This window comes from Poecilia reticulata, chromosome 2 (assembly GCF_904066995.2).
Source record: "Poecilia reticulata chromosome 2, P_reticulata-male-v2, whole genome shotgun sequence".
Lineage (NCBI taxonomy): Eukaryota > Metazoa > Chordata > Actinopteri > Cyprinodontiformes > Poeciliidae > Poecilia > Poecilia reticulata.
In genome coordinates, this window is record NC_088831.1 from 11,289,550 (window position 1) to 11,315,313 (window position 25,764).

The window sequence follows — 25,764 nt, forward strand, 5'->3', positions numbered from 1 at the left end:
GTTTTCTTTTTCTTTGTCTTTTGTCTTGTTTCTGTCTTTCTTTCTGTTTTTTCTCTTTTCTGTCAATTATTTTTCCTTCTCAAAGCATGATGCTGCCACCACTGTGTTTCATTGAAGAATGTTGTGTTTCGAATGATATTCATTTTGCGTTATGTTTCCAACACACAGCATTTTGCATGTTGGCCAAAATATGCAAAGTTATATGAATTTGTGGTTCCATCAACCTCAGCATCTTGTGCCAAACTTCAAATGATCGTCCTTCAGCAAAGACTTGGTTGAGTCTGGAGCTGCTCCAGACTCACCATTGGTTGTCATTATTTTTTTGAAGGCCTTGTTGGTTCGTTGGGTGTGTTTGTTTCATGTCTAACATTTGTTGACTCATGCGGTGTGTTTCGGATGAACATCTGCTTTCGAGTCAGTCTGATTAGTAACAGCGTGTCAGCGTCAGCAGACAGACTCCCACACAACATTTAAATAAGACATGACGTCATCTGTGCTAATTTTGGAGCTAATTTTGAATCCAGAATCAACAAATGCTTTAGTGTGTCAAATAAAACTCCACAAAGTGGAACAGCTCCATCCTTTTCATCAGACTTTAGTTTAAAATCATAATAAACTAAAAACTGTGTTTGTATTCAGAACGATTGCAAACTTCACACAAACAGATTTGACTATTGGTGGTGATTTGAAAACTATTTAAGATTCAGACTTTTGTCAGTTTCTGTTATCCAGTTTTTGTAAATCTTTGACCTCATAGTAAGAATTTAACTAAGTCTGATTTAAAAGCATTTAGATTATTTACCTTGGTCTTCTGATCATTAATGAAATAGTTTAGAAGAAGAGGTGATGTAAAACTGTGTGTGAGAGAAATTTTTCCTTAGTGGGGCAATATTATGTTTTCCAGCATAATCAAATAACTACATTACCTTCCCCTGTTGTAAAAATGTTTTGTCTAAATGTCAAATATGACTCAAAAAAGATATTTTACTTCCTGATTTACGACCTGAAATTCAGGAAAATTGGGCCTCTGTCTCTTTAAAAACTCCTGCTCACTGTGAAACTCCACCTTCAGAAAATCATCCCAACAGGGCTCCTCTATTAACTCTTTAGCAACGTTTTTCCCACTGAGATGTAGCTCCTGTAATGAGGTCAACAGTTCCTCTAGGTGTTTGCTAATTGCTGCTGGCTAGTTTGAAGGAGCTGAGTGGAGGAGGGCTGCTCTGTGAGCCGGAAGCTTTGAAACCTGAAAACTGCCGCTCTGAGGAGGAGCTTCGTCTTGAAGGCGGGGCTAGATCCACCCAGGCGTTTTGTACAACTGAATGGCTGCCATGGCGATTAAGTAATTCCTCAAACATGCATGAAAGAGTCAAAAAACTCTCGACATGTGTTTTTGATAAGGGAATAACATAATGACATGATGTAAAACTGAAACATAGTTTTACTGTTTTAAACAAATAATTCAGACATTTCACATTTTAATCGGTTTTTAGCATCCTATGCTAACCATTAGCACCAATGTTAGCATTCCTAACTGAACTAGAAATTTTCCCAGCAGGCTTGCATCAAGTGTTGAGATGAATGGACTGTTGAGAAAACACGAGGCTAACTGACCCACTTGTCTCACTTCCTCTTGATAGTAGATTCTTTGAATGTGTGTCTAATTTGAATACATAACAGGTTTTAACACACAGCGCAGACGTCGTTTATTATTTTGCTCATCATGTCTTATTCACGCCGCAGCGTCTGGGGCTCGCATATGCTCCAGAATGCTAATGTTTCTCTTTTGGTCCGTCTGATCTCAGCATCTCGCTGCTGGGACTTAATCAGGGTCTCGGCTGACAAAGCATCACATTGCTTAAGGCAGGGATGTCCTCACAATCCTGCAGAGAGCGTTCTCATGACTGTGTCTGTGATGTTTCGCCGCAGGAATTATTAAACAGACAGAGATGGGAGGGGATTGCATGGGAATGTGTCGGCTGGGGAGTGAGTTTTTTTTAACACCAGGAGTGTTTAGGTTTTGGGAGGATTTGCTTGTAGATTGGTTAAAAAGAAAATGTTGGGAAAAAATGCTCAACTAAAATACGTTGACACAACTAATATACTTTAATTTTAATGGCTCCAGATTATTCAACCCCTTCCTGACAAAGCATCCATTTGTTGGAAGGAGCTGCTGCAAACTTTACAGCTTTCTTGAAAACTCCTCCAGGCATGGGCGGTCCTAGACGGGGGCCAACCGGGGCCAATGCCCCAGTAGAACTGGTTCAGAACTCAAGAGAAAATACTAAATCAATTTGTTAAGACGACATGCACTGACACAGAAACCATAACTACTTGGTTCCTTTTGATAAATCAGATTTTTTACTTGCAGAATGGATAAAAAATGAAGGTGTGGCAGTTTTAGCTTCAGCTCCAGGGCAGCATGTAGCCTCTGTGGTTCATTTAACATATTAATAAAATATCTTCCTGTTTTTTTTTTTTTTTTGCTTTTTTTTTATTCATTAATTTGTTCTGAATCCTCATGAAAAGCAAACACTGTCTCCTGGTCTCTCCCAGAAGCTGGAAGTCTTTTGGGGAATAACTACATCAGCTTTTTACGTGTAGACTTTAATTTTTTTGCCTGTTCTAATTTGGAAATTAGCTCCATTTCCCTCCGATTGGACAGAGATCATCTATGCACATCAGTTTCCAAGTCTTCCCAACTGGAAGTAGGTCCAGATTTTAATTAGGCCACTCTATTCCATCATTATGCTCTGATATAAATCAGGGTCAGGATTTTTTTTTAGTCCCTTTGCTTCTAAATAATATTTTTTAGATGCCTTAAGGTATACCTGTACAGCAGTTTCAACTCTTTCTTTAACAATCCTCGTTCTCTATTCATCTTTTCCGTCTTCTGACCATTCGTCACACACTCTCCGCTTCCTAAAATGGTTCGATCCGGTAAACATGTCACGTGTAAAAAACAAGCAGCAGCCTTCGTCTGGACCTCCATGAGGGGAAAACATCTGATACTGTTAAGAGATGATGAATATACTTGAGCAGAGCTGTTCTAACAGGTTCCTCCGTTTTCAGGATCCGCTCCAAAGCCCCAAGCTGAATGCTAATGTGTGTGAGTTTGCTAAAAGACTCCTCAGCAGCAGAACGTGTCGTTCAGTCTGGCTGGATGCTATTGATGAGTTGGTAGTCAATCTATCACCCTGTTGTTGCGTGTTTAGCTGGAGATTTGATTTGGCGTTAAGTGGCGGACTGGCAGTTCCTCAGCTTACACTACAAAAACACAAAATCTTAAGTATTTTTGGTCTAACTTCTACTGCAAATACCACTTATATTTATTTGTTTTTCTGATTGTAGTTTTTATAAGTTTATGTTTAAGTAAAATGAATGTTGTTCTTTTATTCTATGAGCTACTTACTACATGTCTCTGAAATTCTAAGCAAAATGTTAGTTTTTATTTGCAGAAAATGAGAAATAGTCAAAATAACATAAAAGATGCAGTGATTTCAGACCTCAAATAATGCAAAGAAAACAACCATATTCATTTAGAAACAACAAAACTAATATTTTAACTCAGGAAGAGTTCAGAAATCTATATTTGGTAGAATAACCAAATATTCTACCAATATTTTCCAATGTGGTCCAGTGCAGTGGCAGTGGTCTCTTCATTTTTTCAAGAGCTGTATCTTAGTACACTTGAAATAAGAAAACTAACTTACAAGTAACCAACCTTTCAGCAAGATTTACTAATATAATATTGGCAGATTATAATGGAATGTTAAAAGGGAAATAATCTGCTAATGGAACAAGTACTATTTACTTAAAACAAGTTCCTATCTCTTGTTGAAAAGCTAGAGATCGGATAAGTTAGTTTTATTTTATTTCAAGCATATTAAGAGATTTTCACAAGAAAGTAGACCAAAAATACTTGGTAAGATTTAGTGTTTTTGCAGTGTAGGGATGTGTTGCATGATGTGAGTAAGAAATGGGACTGGAAGTAGCAGACAGTCATGTTTTTTGAGTAAATTGTTTTACAAATTGACAGGAAATTTGAAAATATCACAAGGTAATTGTGTGTTATTGGAAGACATTACTAGCAATTCATATCCACTAACAATAAAGGCTTAAATCCAAACATAAAAAAACTGAAATATATAAACAAAGAATCCTTAGTCTGGTGGGGACTCAAGTACAGCCTGATCGCCCGCCAGGCTTATAAAACACAGGAGGAAACCCTGATGTTGTATGAAGCCGTGTGATTTTACTCATTTTCTTTGTTGCTGTTTGTGCCAATGATCAGAGCGATAACATTTGGGAGTAATCTGGCTTGAATTGCCTGTTTTCTTTGAATTGCTTCCAACTGAATTTATGGATTTCTCACATTCTCCAAAGGATGAAATCCAAATCATATCCTCTCTTTCTTTCTCGGCGATCTCCATTGAGTCCCATAATTCCCAACTCTGCTTCCTCGCTGACCTTCCTCCCTCCCTCCCTGAGGTTCAGTTCATTGTCGCTAATTAACCTCAGCTGCTCTGTGATCTCAGCTGTTTGCCAACTAGAGCTGAACGTTGCACATGGACCATAAGGTACAAGCAACGCGGAGCGCTCTGCACTCCTCTGCAGACGAATGCACAGGTAGGTTCACCTCCGTACACTGGAAGAGCGCAGACACAGACGCAGAAATGTCCAGGACGTGGAAGAGGCAGAGAGCTTGCGTTCATGTTTGGGACCCCTTCTTCCTGGTGAGTCTGACCTGGCTCTAATTTCAGAGCGTTTATGGATGTAGCTACAAGTAATATCGGGTCTCCAAGCTTTTTCCTGTCTTGGTTGAGCATGGTTCAATGAGTTGGAAGGAATATTGAGTCAAGGTGGCTTTGAATGACTTTGCCTTCTTGGCAATTTCTCCACTCACCTTGACTTTCTACATCCATCTTGAATCTACGTGAGATCATCTATTAGGCACATTGTGAGTGATGTTCTACAGTCTACCTCAAACACAAGTTTAGTTTTCCTCTATTTTGTAGCCAGCTTCAGTAGTACTGAAGTATTAATCGACCTATTATTGTACGGTTAGAGTGAGGCACAAAGAAATATGCTCCTCAGGGTTTTTGGTCGGAATGGGATGCCATATCAGAGGAAACCAAACATTAGGATGGTCACAATAATGGATTTTAATGGATGATAAATTGTCCCAGAAGTTATTGCGACAAATGATAATGTTGCTTTGATACCATTTTAGAGGAATATAATGGAATAATAATGTAAGAACAAATTCTCAATATCAATAAACTTTAAATTCTAATGAACATTGAACATTGGAACTGGAAGACATTTGAAACATCCAAAATAAATAAACTAAACAACAATTAAAATTAATTATGAAGTCCCTGTTAACAAAATGATCCTTCAAAAATGGAGCTACTTGAGACCAAACTGAAGAAGAAAAACGATGAACGATGAGCTCGTTATAATTTATCATTTGTTTAATTGATTTATTAAGCAGAGCTATGAGCCACAAAAATGTGAAATTAGTGAAAGGTGACAAACAAAACAAGCAGAAATGATGCATCTCTAAAGTATTTGTAACCTGATCTGAACTCTGGTGTAGCAGAGTTGAAACTTTGAGAAATCGAAATAGTTCATAAAACAAAAGAGACCGCGACCTGACTCTGATGACATCGAGCGTTTGGAGTGGCTGTGTTTTACCTCCCCAGAAGCACACACACACACGAACACACGTGAACACGCATGTGACGGTTCCCGTGGCGGCACGGAGACGCCGCGGTGCTCACTGGGTCAGAAGCAATAATCGTAGAGTGGTGCTGAGGAGAGAGACGAGCGCAGACTGTGATTGGCTCTTCACCCCCTCCTTCCCAACTCCTCTTCATCTCCCTGTGCTGCTTCGCTCCGCGTCTTCCCTCACAAAGCCCCTCACATTATGCGCCAAGTGAGCGTGCCGTCCCATACAATACCTCCTGAGGCATGATGGGAGAGGTTTCTATATAAAGACGGATAAAGCGAGGGGTAGGGGGGCGGACGGACAGTCGGTGAGGTCACACTCCGGGATGAATCGCCGTGGTTCAGTACCGACTGGAGCGCCAAGCTGAAGTTCAGAAACCGGATTATTTCGGATGCTGTCGCCAACGGTGATGGAGGAAGGAGACGAGGTTCTGCAGGTGCTGGAGGTTGGAGAGGCAGTAGAGGAAGTAAAGGAGGTGATCATCAGCACCATAGAAGAAGAAATCCGCAGGAGCTCACCTCTAAACTCTAAAACGAGCCAGGTACGATTGACACGTCGGTTGGGCTAATCTGATTACCGCCGTAGCGACCGGATTACTCGCTGGCTCTTAATTCGCTGCCAACAACAGATGTTGACTTTTAATTTTCAGAGTTGTTTTAGTTCCTAATGAAATCATCTGCATGATCTGGGATGCGTTTGCGCTCAGGCGTAAACTTTAAACGGCTCTGTTTACATGTGGCGCTCTTAGATCCAACGCTGCTGCAACACGGGATGTTTATGAAAGCAGCCAGACTGGAAAGAAAACACAGGTGTCTCCTGATCACGACCCATAAACATATTTACAGAAAATTTAGCAGGTTTTTATTGAATATTTTTCAGTATTTCTTGTCCCAACTCTCCAAGTTGGTTCAGTTTTCCATTGTCATGTTTTTTCCTTGTTTCCTTCCTTGTCCTGACAAGTTCCTGGCAGCCGCACACATCATCCACCGTGTTGAAGCTGCAGCGAGGAGCTCCTGGGGAATGCATGTTGCTGTATTTTTCACAAACAGACTCACGCACCTTGTCAGCCTCCCAGGAGTAAACAGCGTTCCTGCACTTAGAGCTGAACAACAGAAAACAGGCTTTTAGTGGACGCTTCATTTACTGTGACGGACAATAGATGTTATTTATACTCCAGCAGAGAAAGAACCATCTAACCCTTCATACTCATTGGATTTTTTAAAAGATTTTCTTACTTTGTGGTGACTGTTATTCATGATTTGTGTGAAATAAAAACACAAACGCTTTAAAAAATCAAAATAATTGGGCTCATACTTCAGTTAAATCACGTGCGTCACACTCATTTTCGTTTTGGACCGAATCACCATCATTAAGGCTTTTAAAGGGCCAGTTGTGCCAAAGTGTATTGATAAAACCTGTTCACAAACTGTTAAAATATCAATGAATTCTTAAACTTATATAATATTATTGAACATCTTTCCAGGCTTTCCAGTATTTTGTCTTGATTTTGCAAGAAATTCCTCAATAATTCTCAAGAAACTGGAAAGACTGATTGTTATAATTAGCAGTAAACAGAGAAAACTACATTAATTTGATTTATGACATAATATTTAAGCACAATTAGTGTTTAGTCTAGAATCTAGAGGGCCACATTAGAAGCAACGGTGGGCTGGATTTGGCCCACGCCCCTTGACTTTGACACATGTGATGTAAATGCTATTTGGAAATTTTCTGGATGAGTTTCTATCAGTTTTTGCACATCTAGAAACTTAAATTTCCCTCAATTTCACTCAGATTCGTTGCAATGCATCTGGAAACATGCATTCTTTTTTAAAGTCAATTCAATCTTGACTTTGACTAGACCATTCTAAGCTATGGATCTCATGCAGGTTCCTCTGACCTGCTTTCTTGTCTCTCTATTAACTCATTACGTTAATAGAAAGAGTCAGTTTAAAGTTCACCCAGATTAAAATCTGTAAATCTGCAGAACTGAGCAGAAAAAAATCACATAATTCCTAAAATAAATAGTGACAAAGCCATTTTTTTAAACAAAGAAAATGAACATTTTACCTAAATGTTGTTTAAAACGTTGCTTTTCTTACATTTCCGAAAATCTGAGGTTTTAAACGTTGGCATGGTTTTTAATTTGGACATTTTAATGTAGCGTAAAGTTGGTTTAAATGAGCGTTTGACGCTCAGCATCAAATTTTCCATGTTGAAGCATTTAGTTTACAGTTTTTAGGGATTTTTATCAGACAAAAATCCTTTTGCATCTAATCTGCCGACTTCTGTTGTGCTTTTACTTTGAATTTGTAACATAGACTCTTGTTTTTGTTATGGATGTTTGCCTCTCTGCTGGATTAGAGCCATTTTTTATGCCTTTAGTTTGTATAATTTGTCAGTCCTGAGATCTAAATCAGCACTAATGATATTCTGGTATGTAGCCGCTCACTCTGAGAACTTTTTTATTGAATTTAAGAAAGAAAGTTGAGACGAAGTTGGCATTCTGTCATCTTATAGCATGCAAAGTTTATTCTAATGATACATTTTTGTTTTAACATCATCTGATTATGATTATATAACATATATATTTTTATGTTTAAAGGTTAAAAAGCCTTAAAAAGGCTTTTTAAGACGTCAGATTGTGTCATTAACTCTTTAAAAACCAGAATTTAAAACTGAAAACTGACTTTTCATGGCTGAAGCAACATCTTCACCTCTGTTTGAACTGTACTTATTTATCTAGGTCTTAATCTTCGTATGATTAATGTTGAGTAAATCGGTGAGGCACATTCTCTCTCTTTCTTTTTAAAAAAATCTTTTTATTCTTCCTTTCCTGTTGAATATTTTATTTAATTTCAGCTCCTTCCATAATATGAGCTGCTGGGCCAAAATCCTCACTGCAGCTGTAGAATAAGAGCAGATCTGACAGCTTCTGGGTAGCGGTGTGTGTTTTCACGGTGCACTGTGTGTGTGTGTGTGTGTGTGTGTGTGTGTGTGCACACGTGCGTGTGCTGTGTGAGTGTGCAGAAGATTTCTATGTCTGTACTTCCCTGAATCAATTGTTTTTCTGTTTTTAATTGGCCGTCTGGTTATTGAACATCCACACCAAACCAACAAAAGAACGAATAATATGAACATTGAGGCAGGGCTGGCTAAAGCCTTTTTGGGGGCCCTGGGCAGATTTTCATTTGGGCCCCAAGTTGAGTAACTTGTATGAATATTTCTGGCTTTTCTACCCACTTTTATTAAATTTTAATCAGTTTTTTATTGAAAGAAACTGATTTGCAAAAATTTTCTTTTGTCTGATATTTTTTGCTACTTATATAAATTATTGTCATTTTTATCCTTAAAATACCAAAATTTCCACTTAACTTTATGTCTTGGCCATTTTTTTCTAAATGCTGCAATTATTTGGTTTAAATTGCAGCATTTAGTTAAGTTAAACGATGTTAAGACGACTTGTCTCTTGTTGCTAAATCAACTTCAGGAACTTTAATTTCTGAGTTAAAACCAAAACTATTTCCTTTTTGACTTAAATTGCATTTTGAAAGCAGCAGGTGGACTTTCTGTTTCAAGTTAAGCCACCTTCAAATGGTTTAGATGGGAGTTTTTTTGAGGTTTGAAAACGGTTTATTTCTCAAAACTGCAACAGAAACACTTTTTGTTTTTACTTTACAAGAGTCACAATATTAACCATGAAGAAGAAAACAACAGGAAGTTGTTGGAGGATGCCGTTTTTTAATCACTTATTATGTGAACAAACTTATTCATGCCGCGTTTCTTATTTGATAAAAACACAGCAATTGTGAAATAGTGGTTTTTCAACATTAGTGGAATATTGACCAAAATGTTTTTCCCGTTTTTAGGAGACAAATAGCCAACATTTTGCATTAATCTGGCTGATTACTCTCATGTTGTTCTCTTCTGCAAACTCTCTCTTCCATATTTGGCTCAAGCAGAAATAATTTATTTGTTGCTTAATGAGCTCTCCCTTTGCCTTGCAGCTGCAATTCCTCCCCATTTGTTGAATCCTATGAATAAGGATGAACTTTGGTTTTAATTGGGCTGAGGTTTGATTTAAAACGGCCGATGTCAGGTATGTGGTCCCATGTGAACTCTGACCCTGTGAACCCGGCTCCTGCATTCCAGAGCCTAGTTCAGCCCTCATGAGGTCGGCCGGTGGACATTTCTCTCTCTGGAGAAATGCGGAAAGTGACACGGAGATTTATAGCCGCAGGTGAAAAGCCAGATGAATCTGAGGTGAAGAGCCGACATGTCAGCAGCTCTGACTGATATTCTGCTGCACCTATAAATGGAATAAAATCCTCAAAGTATTCGCAAATCTCAGAAATCAAATAATTTTGTTTTTTTTAATTCATACAGTCCACTTTGGGGGATTTGTTTCTCTCTTTCTGCAGGTGTAGGAGACTTTTCTTGTTTTCTCTTTATTCCTTTTCCTCTTTAGCTCTTAACTAACTTTTGCCTACAGTTTGTGTTTTGACACACAGGATTGTCCAGAAAGTTTACCCTTAATCTGGAATAAACTCTGTTACATGTGTTTACAAACCAGAAATTCACCAGACACACACCTGCAGCTTTTGTTGAAGTTTCATACGTTTTTTTATTGAAAGAAACTGATTTGGAAAAATTTTCTTTTCCCCAATTTTGTTATTTGTTTGTTACTTATAGAAATTATTGTCATTTTATCCTTAAAATATAAACATTTCCTCATAACTTTATATCTTGGTCTGTTTTTGCCTTGCATGTTGTGAAATAATTATTTGGTTTAAATTTCAGTATTAAGTTAAAATTCAAGATTAATGACTTAAAAAAAAACAATGTTTAGACGACTTGTCTCTTGTTAAATCAACTTCATGAACTTTAATTTCTGAGTTAAAACCAAAACAATTTTATTACAAAAAAAAAATCTGTAATAATTTTTTGTCAAAATTTTTTTTGGAAAATAAGATTTTTCATGTGATTTCATGAGAAATCTCACAAAAGCTCGTTCCCTGCTCTTGATTAAGATCTGCACTTTACAAAATCACATATTTCAATAAAATTATGTTTCTGGTACATATTGTATCACATGTCAGTGTTGTTCTTTCATGTAATGTTCTATTCTCAGCCTCCATTCGCCCGCGCTGCGGTTGCTGTGTGAAGCTTCCTTATCTCTGTTGTTTTATGCGTCGTTATCAGCGGATGCAGTCAGACTCAGACGTCACCACATGGCCCACTTGGCAGCTCCTCACTTCTGTTTTCTTCTTCCACTTGAACCACACTTCTTTCTTTCTTGTAGGCCTAAAATGGATAAAAAAGCGTCTTAACGTGCAGAAAATGCATTTTTATTCAAAATTGCTTCTCTAAAAGTCAATCAATTCCAATAGTTAATTGTTTTCTTTAGCTAAAATTGACTTAAAATGTCTAAAAACAGTAAAATGTTGTATCTTTTACTTACAGTCATTATGTCTGATGATGAATTGTTCCAGAAATTACTGCGGTAAATTATATAATATTGTTATTTTGAGACCATTTTCAAGTAATAAAACGGTAATGGCATAAAAATTGAAGAATAGATTCTCAAAGATGAATAAATTTTAAGTTCTAATGAACATTTAACAAATAACCAATCAAACACAGAAATCAACAACTGAAACATTACATTTTGCTAAATGCTGTCATTACACATCAAAATGTTGGCTAGTGTGTCATTTATTACAGTTCCAAAGCAACTCGGGTCTGGATTTAAAGGGACTCAGTGTTCCGGCTGTTTTACAGTTTTCTGGAAGTTTATGTAAATAAACAAATCAATGAAGTTATTGGGACTAACGCAGCAAACTGCAGACTTTCGTTTCCAGTTAACTGACTAATTGATTTATTGATTCAGGATGATAACTGGGGGGAGACCACCACCGCCGTCACCGGCACCTCGGAGCACAGCTTGTCCCAGGAGGACATCGTCCGCATCACCAAAGACCTGGAGGACAGCGTGGGGCTGGACTGCCGCCGCTATGTCACCCGCTCCATTGCCGTGATCCTGGGCCTGCTGGTGTTCTTCACGCCGCTCGCCTTCCTCGTGTTGCCTCACATCCTCTGGCCGGACAAGCAGCAGCGCTGCGAGACGGCCTGCGAGGGGCTCGTCATCTCCGTGGCCTTCAAGCTGCTCATCCTGCTGCTGGCGGTCTGGGCGCTCTTCTTCCGGCCGGCGCGGGCGGGACTCCCGCGCGTCTTCGTCTTCAGGATCCTGCTGGCGGTGCTGGTGCTCCTCTTCGTCACCTCCTACTGGCTCTTCTACAGCGTCCGGATACTCCACTCACAAGTACGTGAAAAGACCTACGGCTTTCTCTGCTGAAACTAAAAAGTAGAGCTGGAAATGGAGGGTATTCTTCAGAGACATTTTAAGAGGTTTGATACGCTGCAGACATATTTATTTTTAATGTCAAGCAAAACACAGATTTCTGCTCCCTGCAGTGATGTGTTTACTGTGTGAGTCATAATTTTAAATCCCATTTGGTGGAGGTTTAAAAGGCTGCAGATGCTCTACATCTAGTTTTACACCGCTTCTTCTTGTGCTGCATATTCAGAGAATGATTATTTGGTTAAAAATGAGCCATGTTTGTTCCCGTAGGACCCGGACTACAAGGACATTGTGCAGTACGCGGTGTCCCTGGTGGACGCTCTGCTTTTCATCCACTACCTGGCCGTCGTCCTGCTGGAGCTCCGGCAGCTCCAGCCATGTTACTCCGTCTGCGTCACGCGCGCCACGGACGGCGAGACGCGGCACTACAACCTCGGACAGCTCAGGTGAGCAGAACACCTGCCACGATTTCCTCTGCTTTTCTTCTCATTTAAGGGAAATCGATGACCAAACCAACGTGGCTCTATGTGAAAATATAATTTACACCCTTCTGAAATTACTATAATTTGACTCAGTTTTATTCACCAGACTGATTTTTTCCAGACCTGTACAATCAGAACCTGGCTAACAATATGAAGTCGACTAAAAGATCTAAAAAACAAAACATTGTTTTCTGATCTAAAGCAATTCAAGAAGAGATGAGAAAGCATTAACATTTATTAGTTTGGAAAGGTTACAGTGTTGGGCACCGCTAGCTAAAAAGCTAGTTGTGCTAACCTTGAACATTAGCTATGCTAAAGCTAAAGTGCTAAGTGTAGCTAATGCTTAGTGCTAATTTGCATCAGTTACGCTAATGCTTTCTTGCATTCTCACTCATTAGCATGCTAATGCTAGCTAGCAATAATGCTAATTAGTGTTAGCATTAGTCATATTCAATGCACTAAATTCAACCATGTAGATAAGAGTACCAACGAAATGGCTCTCAAAAACTTTTTTGAAATTTTAGCATTATGCAATTTACACCCTTTGTTGTTTGTTCCTGTATTAATTTGTTCATTTATTTATAACACTTGCTTAACAGTGTTTTTTTTTAAAGAGAGAATGAGGAGAGAAAACAGAACTGCCAAAATAAAAGCATGACTATAAACTGCTTGAAAAAAATTTTAGCAATCAATAACAAAAACCTCAACACAAATAAAAGTTTACAAAACAGAAAATTATATTGGAGTTTATCTGGAACCTTTAATTTAGTTATTTTGGAGAAGCTAAGTCTGTGCAGTTGGCCAAAGCACAAAGTGAAAAGCTATGCTAGTAGCAAATTAGCTACTTTGGGTCTCCTGTGAACAATCAGTGTTGAAGCTGAACAATTTTTAAATAAGATTATGTCCATATCTGAAAATAAAACATGCTTTTTTAAAGGAACGTTGCATTGTTCACTTACTAACATTCTGCGTGTGCTCAGATAGAAAAACAACACTCTATTTGTCTGGTTCACATACGTGCAGGTTGGTTTGGATAGCTTTCTATGTGAGAATGTATTTTCTCAATTAGTGACTGACAAACCTGGAAATCTCAGGACTTCCTGAAACAACAAGACGGAGGAAGAGAAGTGTACGAATATCGACGAGAAGGCAAAAACAAAAACATGTGAAGGAGACGAAGGCAGAATGAAACCCAGAAACTGGGACACCTCAAGTCAAAGATGGTTGAATATTCCACAGCGAGAGGAAGGATTTCATCGGGTTGAGCCTCAAAGACAAAATGAAAATGAATTTTTCAGTTCAGGATGAGGAGGGGAAGACTTCAGAGAAGAGGAAAGAGGAGAAAACACTGGAGGAATAGAAAAAAAGGTTTAATAGTTAATGCAGGAGTCATGTTGAAGAATCCAACAGAGTCGTGTTTGTTGATGTGGAGGAAAGCAAAACCGTGTTTATGTCAGCTCTACGTGAAATCAGCGTTTTTAGCTGAACGCAGCAGCTCTGGGTCGCGGTTTCTTACACGCCTGTTGCTCATGGCTTACGATAAAACCTGATGGATTTATGGATGAAGCTTCTTTTCATGACGGCTACCAGAAATCTGACCCGAATTCTTTACAACTTAAAGCCAACATGCAGGTGCACTTCTCATGTTGCTCATTCGCTTTCGTCACATTATGAGCGTACAGCTTACTGCAAAAACATTCATAGCTGTTGGAGATTCAAGTGTGAATATCTTAAATAAACAGCTTAGAAGTAGTTATTGTTTAGAGCCAATAAATCCTTAATATTGATGAAAAAGAACCTGTTCAATTTTCAGATTATTTCACAGACAATATAGGAAAAATGAATGGTTATAAGTGAAATAATCTGCCACTGAAACTAGAACTTTTTCATCAATATGAAAGATTTATTGACTATTATTAAAACAATATGTTGCTAAAAGGTTACTGGTAAGTTAGTAAAATGCACCTCTCCATTGAAAACCTGGTTTTTCCATCAAATATCGGTTTCTGAACTGAGTTAAAACATTAGTATTGTTTTTTCTAAATGAATATGAACTTGTTTGAGGAAAGCGCTGCATCTGTTTCGTTATTTTTCTGCTAATAAATACAGATAAATTATTGCTTGTAATTTCGGAGACACGTTGTCAGTAGTTCATAGAATAAAAGAACAATGTTCATTTTACTCAAACATAAACCTGTGAAAAGTAAAATCGGAGAAGCTGATCATTTCTAGTGGTCTCTTCATTTTTTCCAGAGCTGTATCTAAATTATTTGAACTAAAAACTAAATCAAAACTACTCAGATTTTTTTCTCTCTCTCTGAAATTAAATCAGACTGACATTTTTGTTTTAAAACTTTTGTTTTAGTGATTTTTTTGGGCTCCTCTGCTCATCTGACACCGAACGCGACAGAAGGAGTGAGATTGTAACGTTTGTGATGCGGTAAATGAGCCGTCGCTGAAAGCAGAAAGTGGAAGCAGAAGGAGGACAGAGTGCGGATAAAGAGCCTCCATCAGTGGGTCAGAGGTCACGCTGTTATCCTCGTCTGGGATAATAGGAAGCGCATGCTGTAGGCTGGTGATATTAAGTTAGCAGACAAAAGGCTGGACACAAACCTCTGCATGGAGAGCGTGTTTAATATCTGGAACAGAATAAAGGCGCTAAGCAGTTAACTTGGATGGAAATTCCTCATCCAGAGCCGATTACCACCGCTTCACAAATGCACCGTCGTGTCGTGTCGTGTTTAAAGTTTCCACACCAGCCCACAAAGCAAAAGAGCAGGATTATCTCATTTCCGTTTGGAAAGGGTGGACCAGGGTTTCCTGTACTTAAAGGGGGCAAGAAAAGATCGAAAGTACCTCGTCTGATGGGAAAGAGCAGCAAAATGTGGAGCGTTTATAGAGGAACTGTTTGGTGCTCAAACGTTTTTATAAACCTGTTTTGCAGTGGACAGCTAATGCATTAATAGCGGCTCATCGTTTAGCGCTTTTGCTAACTTTGAAAATATTCAGCGCACTTGCGTTCATTTTTACGTATCAATTGTGAAGAGCTAATTTATTTATATTTACATATCAGTTGAAATTTTGGTTACCAAATTTTAGGAATTCTTTGTTTATTTTCAAGCTTTTATTTTGAAGTGTGTTTTTACGCTGCAGTTCTGTTTCCTGTTTATTTCAAACTTAAAGGAACCAAATAAAGCAAAAAACATAAAATAAACATAAATCTAATAATCTTAATTAAAGTTAGCATTTTAGCGTTAGCATAACTTATGTCTATTATTTGTGCTTTAGGTTTAGTGCAGCTAACTTTTAGGTTACTGTTTTAAATACTACAATAACAAAAACTATAACATTTAAACTAACAACGTTAATACTATTTACAGTTGTCTAAGTTTAGCTACTAATTATAAACTGCTGGCGTTACCAGTTTGAGGTGATTAATAGCGCTTCCTGGAACGCGAGGCAGCTTATTATATTATAAGAGCAGATGATTTATGGAGTATAACATGTGAAAACAGCCTGCCTGTGTACAGTCGGTTTAATAGTCCTGGGCTGTGGAAGACAAGACCCGGCACGCAGCGATGCCGATCCAAGCTGCAGCTGCCGACTCGTCTCTCATGACATCAAGTTTCACGTTTGAAAACATGGAGGGTCATCCTGTCATCTGGGCAGATTCACAGCTGATTGCAATCAAATCTAAGAAGAAGAGCTTAATATTTAGAAAAGTGAATGACTTTTTGAGCTGCAGCTCATCTGTCACCAACCTGTCAGGAAGAGCTGCGACGGCGACCTTCATTAAATAAATCTAGAGAAAATACATGAAGTGGTTTCCTGTTGATCCTTCTCTTTGAAATGTGACAAAACATTTGGGAAATTCCCCACAAAGCCATTAATTTTACTGCTGCAGCATTAATCCACTGTGAACACGTCCAGGTTTTATCATGTTACAACCACAAACTAAATATTTGATACACACCTTTTTATTTCAGACTTTATAATAGTTGGATAAATATCAGCCAAGTTTATTTGTTTCACCAACGAGGCGGTTCAAAGTGCTTTACATGATAAAAACACAAAAATCAACAATTCAAACATTACGTCTAGCTAAATGCAGCCAATACACATCAAAATGTTAAAATAAATAAAAGTATATTCAGAATTAGTTCTTCCTTTAAATCCGTATTTGTGGAGAGCATAACTAACTACACTTTTTAGTGAAAAGATTGAAAATTACTAATTATTTTCCAACTACTTACACTGAAAACATTTTTTTGTCTAGTTTCTATTGTAAATATCTTATAATACTTGGAATAAGACAAAACCAACTTACAAGTAACTTTTCAATTAGGAAATAAGTTCTAGTTTCATTTTTTTATTTATAACAAGACAGTTTTGCCTTTTAATAAGTGAAATAATCTGTTTGTAGTTGTTCACTGATTAAATGTGAAAGGCTGAAGGAGTGTAAATACTTTCTAATTTGTTTTTCATGATTCCTCCATGGTTCCTTCATGCTCCCTGCTGGGCGGCGCTTTAATCCTCAAGAAATGCTTCTTTTTGAGTCATATATATTTGAAAGTGAGCCAAAAATCTCCTCCATCTGTTATTTCGTCTTCCTCAGGAGCATTTTCAGACCTGCAGCAGGTTTCTAGTACCTTATACTGAAAGGGAAATGTCTTGTGGCGTGTTTTCCTGTTTCCTTGTCCATCAGTCCAGAGCAGCTTTGGGCCTCAACGCCTCTCTGATTCTGCTTCCTCTTGTTTCCTCCAGTATTCAGCGGGCCGCCCTGGCCGTCATAGAGCACTACTACTGCGACTTCCCCATCCACAACCCGGCTCTGCTTTCTGCATCCAAGTCCCGGGCAGCCAAGCACCTGGCCGGCCTCAAGGTCTACAACGTGGACGGTGAGTCGTCTGGAGCGTATTTGGGCTTTTTATAACACTTCTGCACATCAGTGTCAAACCCAAGGCCAGTGGGCCTAATTTGGCCCGCCATGAGGTCTTATGTGGCCCACAGGACAAGTAAACAGAACCTTGAAATTAGCCATTGTACGCTTAAATCATATTTTATCATTTCAATGAAAGCAGTTTTTAACGGAAGAGAATTTGGGCCATAGACATTTTTTAAATTATTTTTTCACAAAATTTTGACTTTTATTTTCTCAGAATTTAGACTTTTTTCTTAGAATGTACCAGAATTATTCTGACTTTAATCTTCTAAGATCAAATATCAGAATTTGGGGTGTGGGGGTCTGGGGGAAAAAAAGTCAAAATTATGAGAAAAAAGACAAAACTATGAGGGACAAAAAGTCAAAATTATGAGAGTAAAAAGTCAAAATTCTCCCTCTAAACTCTAAATAGAACCGTCAAGATAACAGCGTACTTTATGTTGACTGATAAAAAGTCACATTTGCCATCATACATAGGAGCAAATATTTCTAAATTACTACCACAAACACTTTTTTATTGCAAAGAAAAATCACAAAAACAATCATAAAATCCTGGAGTGACTGTAAATATGTTCAGTATTATTTAATTTTAAGACTTTATTTATATTTTAACGGGTTTTATCAATACATTCTGGCCCTTTAGGAACTTTTATGATCTTGATTTAACACATTTCTGTGCTTTATTTTTAAACACATTTATGCCGTTTTCTTCCCTCAGTAACCACTCCCACTCTGAACAGTGTTGCCAGCACCTTCTGTGATAAACTCACAGTTTCTGATGAAAAAATATATTAATGAGCCCCGAAATGAAGCAGAAAATCTGCCTTTTCAACCCAGCAGCTTGTATTAACTCGTTTACGGGACATTTGGATGCTGGAAGGCAGAAATTGATCTCTTAATGCAACATAATTGTGGAAAGTTGCATGAAGCCTGGATGATTTGTACTTAATGTGCAAAACTGCAAGCAGGCTGAGTTGATCTCCTTCATAATAACTTTATTTCTCCTCATTTGCCCCGACGCTAACCCCTTTAAGACGTCTTTGAGGCTAGACTGAAAACCTACCTGTGGGACAGTAAGTATGCGGAGATGTTTCTGCTGCTCAAACACACAGCACTCTTCAGTCTGCATGCCACAGGTTGAGGAAAAAGTTTCACGCTGGTGTCAGCTGGCAGGAATGTAACACAACCCCTCCATTAAATTATCACCGTCCCTGAGGCGTACTCAAGATTCATTCAGGCGCTTACGTTAGCCGCTCGAGTTAGCCACCTTAAGTCAGTAGACGGTTGTCGTTCCTCCCTCGAGTGTCGCTATTCTTCATTTTTATTCTGCAGCAGCTGCTCAGAGGCTTCCTCTGCTTCTCTTTCTGCAGCGTTTTGAGAGAGAGACGATAATCTGCTTGATTAAATGTCGTTTCTAAGCACCCGAGCGACTTTAAGTGATTTTTACAATGACGGATGAGCTTTTTCTTTGATTTCTCTTCAAGTCTGTTGATTTCTGCTGATTTCAGGTCCGGGGAACAACGCCTCAGCGGGAATAGCCCAGTCCCAGTCCAGAGCCATGATCGCGGCCGCAGCCCGGCGCCGCGACACCAGCCACAACGAGCTCTACTACGAAGAGGCCGAGCACGAGAGGCGTATCCGCAAACGCAGGGCGCGGTGAGTTTGTAAGCCACGGAAATTAAACTTGTGCGACAAAAACGAAGGACAAAATTCTCATAATTAGAGAGCCATCTTATCTCGCCATCTGAAATTTGAAGGCAGGAATCAAATGAGGAAAGTTTGGTGGAGGGAAAACAAACTCTCCCTCCACCTACAGAGACAGAGTTAGTTAGTCCAACCATGCGTGAGATTAAAGGATTTCTCAAACATGAATGAAAGAATCAACTCCAGGGAATAACATCATAACATGATGTAAAGCTAAAAGTAAATTGATATTACATATGCAACAGACTGGCGAACTGTCCAGGGTGTATCCCGCCTCTCGCCCGGAACGTTAGCCGGAGATGGGCACCAGCAACCCTCCCGACCCCACTAAGGGACCAGGGTGTAAAGAAAATGGATGGATGGATAAAACTGACCCTTTAAAATGAAGTCAGAGTTGGACAGGTGTGCCATAGCTGTTCCTCATTTGTTTGCTGTGCTTCCTCCCAGACTGGTGGTGGCAGTAGAGGAGGCCTTCACCCACATCAAGCGCATGCAGGAGGAGGAGCCGAAGAAGGCCCCAGGGGACGTGATGGACCCCCGAGAGGCGGCTCAAGCCATCTTTCCCTCCATGGCGCGCGCCCTGCAGAAGTACCTGAGGACCACCAAGCAGCAGCACTGCCACAGCATGGAGAGCATCCAGCAGCACCTGGCCTTCTGCATCACCAACAACCTGACGCCCAAGGTCAGCGCCCGACCTTCTGATGGTCCAATCAGGATTGACATTTTAGATGTTGACAACTTGACAGCTAGCAGCTCATCATCGTCGCTAACAGCTTTTAGCGGTATCTTGCGTGCTGCATTGGGTCTGTTACTTCCTCCTGCTTTGTGCTGTTTTCTGTTCAGGCGTTCCTGGAGGGCTACCTGACGCCGGGACCCACCCTGCAGTACGGCAAGGACCACTGGCTGGGCCGCCGCTGGACTCTGATCAGCGAGGCATCGGTAACCAGCGGCCTGAAGGACGGAAGCGTCTTCTTGCTCAAGTGTGTGGACTTCTGCCTGGTGGTGACGTCCAGGAAGATCCCTTACGTCCAGATGTCGGAGGAATACATCGACCCAAAATCTCACAAGTTTGTCCTGCGACTACAGTCTGAAACCTCGGTGTAGGACACCAGCTATTTTTCTGTTGTGTTTGTTTATTCCTCACCATGTCACGTTGCTTTCAAATGTTGCTAATTAGGGTTTGAAGTTTTTTATATGTACTTTTCTTTGTTTTTAATATATATTAGTATATATATATAAATGAATTTATATATCATGTCTAAAATTATTGCTATTTTAATGTTTGACTTGGTGAAAAGAAGAATTGTTGCAGGATTTCACTCACGGGTTTGATCGAGATTAGGTTGTGCACAATACTGTATGTCTGAGTATACAGTCCCTTTCAAAAGTATTAAAGGGGCAGTATATTGTATTTCCAGATACATGGAACCATTTTATAACACAATCAGGTAATTATGCCACCTTCAGTTGTTGTAAAAATGCTTTACATATCAAATATGATGTAAGAGAAATTGGACTTTGTAATTTAACTCTGAAATTGGGCCTCTGTATCTTTAAGAAACTCCTAATGTTTCTGAAACTCCGCCTTCAGGAAGTGACCACAACATTTCTCCTTTATTAACCCTTTAGTAACGTTTTCATCAGCGTTTTCACTGAGAAGTGGCTCCTGTAATGAGCTCAGCAGCTCCACCAGGTGTTTGCTAATTGCTGCTGGCTAGTCTGAAGGAGCTGATCGGGGGAGGAGCTTCGTATTGAAGGCAGAGCAAGGTCGAACCAGACGTTTGCACAGCTGAATGGTAACCTTGGAGATCAAAGGATTTCTCAAACATGCATGAAATTGTTATGAGGAAATAACATCAAAACATGATGTAAAGCTAAAAGAAAATGTATTTTACATAATACTGCCACTTTAACTTTTCCACATTTTCAGCTGCAAACTTGGGATTTTATTTGATGAACCAACATAAATAGGGCACTGAAGGAAAATCATACAAAATATTTAATTCTGAAAAATATACTCCTAAATAGGGGGATGAGTGAAAGCGGCTGAAAATAAAAGCACACCACACTTTTCAGATTTTTATCTGTTAAAATATTTTCCTTTCTCTGCACAGTTATGTCCTCCTTATGTTGGTTTAACACATAAAATCCTAGTTAATGTAAAAGTTTGCGGTGTTTAAGCTCTTGTAGGGCGCCGTTTGTCATGTTTGATGGATTTTTTTTTTTTTTTTGAGAACCCGAAGCCAAACATGTCTGGAAAAATTCACTCTAAAGTTCCCAACAGAGACTCAGAACTGATGTCTTTGTTTGGAACTGGAAGACAGATGTAAAAGAAACAGTTTTGGATTTAATCTGCAGTTCTCCGGGTGCATCAACATCATCATCATCATCAGCGACGGCGGGTTGGATAACCAGAAAGTCAAAACGAACTCGCACCCAAAGTCGTGAACTCTTCCACAAAGGTTCAGTAATCCTCTCAGGGCGTTTGTGTCTGCCGCATCTGCCTGACATGACGAGACAGAGCTGCGAGTTTTGAAATAAAAAAATAACTACTGATTTCTGCAGAGCGACTCTGCACCACGTAGCAGCACATCCTGTCAGTTCTACATCTGCTTTACCCTTTTCAAGCAAACGTTTCCAGACTTTAAATGACAGATCTTAATGTTTTTTTACACATTAAAAGCGTTTTTATAAAGAACTGGTTTCTATTGTGAATGAAAATGGGGGCAAAATGTAGCAGTCTTCTTGCTCTTGTAACATTTTGTCCAGTTAAAACTACAAACCAGAACATTTTATTGGTATTTGATGTGATAGAGGAAAATCTGAAAAGTGTGGCATGCACTTATTTCCACCCCCTGACCGTTATCCCTCTACAAACTGAAAATTTTGCACATTCTAATTTGGATATTAGCTCGATTTTCAATGGAGAGCTGCAGTTTGACTTATTCTGGACTTTGACTGGGCCATTCCAACAGCTGTGTGAAGATGACACCCCACCCACATCAAAAAATCCAGTAAATAGTCTGAGTGGTTAGTGCAGGTTTGTGCCGTTAAAATGTTCATTTGTGCAACTTTTGTTTTTGAAAAAACTAGCATTTTAGCTATGGATTTTTTTTCCATTTTTTTACCCGTTTGCTGCATAATCAGCAGAAAGTAAGTCAACAATGTGAATATAATTGTTCAGACAACCTCCGAAACCAAAGCACAGTTGAACAGTCATGTTATACACGTAACGGTCACGGCTGCATACCCTGTATTGGCAGAATTCAATTATTGTGGAGAGAGAAAGCTGTGTTAGTGAGAAAGCATTGCTATCTTTAAACATTTCTTGAAATGAGACAAATTTCTTCTTATTCCAAATCTTTATTGAAGTTCAAAACAAAAGAAGCTACACATTGTACAACAGCTGAAAATCTGAAGAATTTAAATGAAGTAGCCCACTTTGGTTTGTTTTGGAGCAAGATGGAGGACGGTGATGTCATCTGCCAAAATTATAACTTAATAATTATAACTTTTAATATAAACACGCAGCCAACACAAACCAAACATCACATAGACCCATGCAAAAACATTTATGGATCCAGAAAGACCCAGAGTTGAGAGGTTTTAGTCTTCATGCGAAGGTTCGGAGGGTCATATATATATATATATATATATATATATATATATATATATATATATATATATATATATATATATATATATATATATATATATCTTTCCATACGATGGAGGACATAATGTGTAAGGGGAAATATATTCAGCTACAACAAAATTATGACTTTAATCTCAGAATTACAAGTTTTGTTCTCAAAATTGTTACTTTAATCTCAATTATAATTGTTTCTCAAAGTTTTGACTAATTTCAGAGTTACATATTTTTTTCTCAAAATTATGACTTTAATCCCAGATTTTTTTTTTTGTGCAAATTCTGAGTTTACCCTCAGAGTTTTGATTTTTATCTCAGCAGTACTACCTATTTTTTGTGACTTTAATTTTAGAAGATTAAAGTCCGAATTCGTTTTTTTTTCTGATTATAAAAAAAATCTAATGAAGGAAAATTCAGGGTTTTATATCTATCAGAGTAACGAAAACTACCCGCCGCACTTTCCAGATTTTATTTTATTTTTTTATTTTTGACTAAGAGGTAAATACATTTGCAGAGTAGTGTAAAACGTTTTCTCCCGAGCTCAAAAGGTTTTAAGAAGCGCTTCGATACAACGAAGCGCTTCTTATCGCTTCGTTGTATCGGAACAAGAATCGGCGGAGGCGGATCAGCAGGGTGGAACCGCCGTCCCAACTGGATCATCTGGTTTTTCCTTCTACCGCCTGGCGTCTTATAAACATCCAATCCTTCGAGGTCAGTCCCTTTAAGGAGGACTCAGACGGATTCATGCTTTTTTTGCCTGATAACAACAAAAATACTCCAATGTGAGCTAAGAAATCCCTCCTGTTTGTCTTTCTGTGCCTGCTGCACTTTGCAAAGTGACACAAATCACAGAGGTCAGGAATCATTGTAGCCTCTACTGCCCCCTGGTGGTCATACTAGGATTGGCACAGGTGTATAAAGCTGATCAAAAACAAAACAAAATATGTATGGTTTACCTTCTGATCGTAACATGGCGTTGCCTCCTGTTTTTACACTGCATTTATGTAAACATGCACATCTGTGTGTGTGTGTGTGTGTGTGTGTGTGTGTGTGTGTGTGTGTGTGTGTGTGTGTGTGTGTGTGTGTCCTGCCTTTTTCGTCCCCATCTGTCCCACTGTTGCCTGGCTACGGCCCTCTCTGTCCACGGTCAGGCTTCTGACTATGAATTTTCAGGTCCTTTTCAGTTGCACAACATTAATATTTGCAAAAAATCTTTAAAAAAGTCAAAGAAGCAGAAGAAATATTGATGATAATAAAACACTTTTTATGAGCATTTGTAAAACTGCTGTGATGCTGCTTGTTATTTAGGATTGCAGCTTCGCTTCAGCCAGTTTTATTTTATGCAGCTGCGTTTTATTCTTTTAATAAAAAATTTCCAGTGTATGTTGGGCTGTTTTTGACTGGGAGACGATGTGTGGCAGAGCGGTGCTCGAATGTCCTGAAGCAGCAAACGCACCATCTGGACAGCTGCAGGTGCAGCCTGGAGTATTATGATTGGCGCCTCCTATAGGAGAAAATGACCCGAAGAAGCCACACAGGGAGTTTTATAACGATAAAAACTCCCCCCTAAATTTAAGATCAAACAATATAAGGCCATTTTGGGAAATTAAGCACATTTTTTAATTGAAGCTGAGGTGAAAACCTGCTGAGGGAAAGAAGAGGGGTCTGCCATGAAGAGGAAATCACGGTGGAAAATCAGGTAAGCTGATTACTATGCTATTACGGGTTTCACCTTCCTGTCGGGACCAGTCTGTTAGTTTCTTTACCAACAACCCAAGTATTTTTTTATTTTATTTTACTCTATTTTTCACAAACAACAACCAAAGTAGTTTGAAAGTGAACTGAGCGAAGTGCTAATTCTTTTACATGACGGTGACGGTGCTCGGCTCTGGAGAACCCGAACAACTCTGTCCGTAGGTTTGTTTTCACTATATTAACTATTAGAACGTTATAGTAAAATGTGGTTTAATTCTGTGTGTGTGTGTGTGTGTGTGTGTGTGTGTGTGTGTGTGTGTGTGTGTGTGTGTGTGCGTGTGCGTGTGTGTGCGTGTGTTCAAGCTGCACCATCAAAAATGACTAGTAAGTAGCAATGAATAACCTGTGTTTTTCTCAGTAAACAACCTGCTGAGACCCATAGTAGAAGTCAAACTAAGATTCAAATGTTGCTTAGATATGAGTTATGATACGTCAGAGGTGTTTCTAGAAACACCAGAGTTTTCTAGGAAAATATTCAGATTTTATTTTGTGGTTTTAAAGGCTCTACGCTGAAGATGGTAAGAAATAAAGGCGTACTTTATTTTTGCTGCCAGCTGCAGTAGCCACACTGAGCTGTCGGCTAGTGGTAATGCTCAGCCGCTCCCTCCAGTTTCAAACTTTTCTTTTAATTAAGTAAGAGTTAGAGAGTTAGTAAAACATATTTACCATATATATTTTTTTTTCTCCTATTTTTGTGCATAACGTAATAAAATGTAGACATGCCTATATTGATCAGTGTATCGCATAGATACTTATTTGAACAAATATGGTCTGTTAGAATCGTTATTCTACATTATCGTAGAATAACGATGTGTAGCATAACACATCGTTATTCTACTGTAATAACGATGTGTTATTATGGTAGGAGGAGAATAAAGTCAGATGACAGTAAAGGCTAAATATTGCGAGACTAAAGTCATAATAATAGGAGAACTCCAACAACAAAAATTTAAATAACTTTTTATCAGAATTTTAAGACTTTCTTCAGGTAAGATTTGGTCTTTATTCTGCTAATATTATGACTCTTCTCTTCATTATTGCATCAGAGCGTTTTCCCAACGAAGCGACCCGTTCTTCCACTCTTGAAGTCAGCAGATAACGTTCAGACGTTCAGGGAGGGAAGGGCTACAGCAGCAGAAG

General features: G+C 38.8%; 1 protein-coding gene across 5 annotated transcripts in view; it reads left to right on the top strand.

Moving 5' to 3' along the window:
- Positions 1-21,918, top strand: part of LOC103476653 (vang-like protein 1) — a 39,802-nt gene extending 17,884 nt beyond the window's left edge. For 3 of the 5 annotated variants that reach the window (XM_008429130.3, XM_017307923.2, XM_008429154.3), the window contains 6 exons: positions 11,622-12,053; positions 12,363-12,538; positions 17,339-17,472; positions 19,025-19,172; positions 19,668-19,902; positions 20,064-21,918. In XM_008429130.3, the coding sequence (XP_008427352.2) occupies positions 11,622-12,053; positions 12,363-12,538; positions 17,339-17,472; positions 19,025-19,172; positions 19,668-19,902; positions 20,064-20,324 (1,386 nt within the window). In that variant the 3' untranslated portion in view covers positions 20,325-21,918. Of the gene's footprint in view, positions 1-4,238; positions 4,734-5,423; positions 6,273-11,621; positions 12,054-12,362; positions 12,539-17,338; positions 17,473-19,024; positions 19,173-19,667; positions 19,903-20,063 lie in introns of those variants that run through there. The other 2 variants (XM_008429138.3, XM_008429144.3) reach the window with 2 other exon arrangements.
- Positions 21,919-25,764: the final 3,846 nt, after the last annotated feature.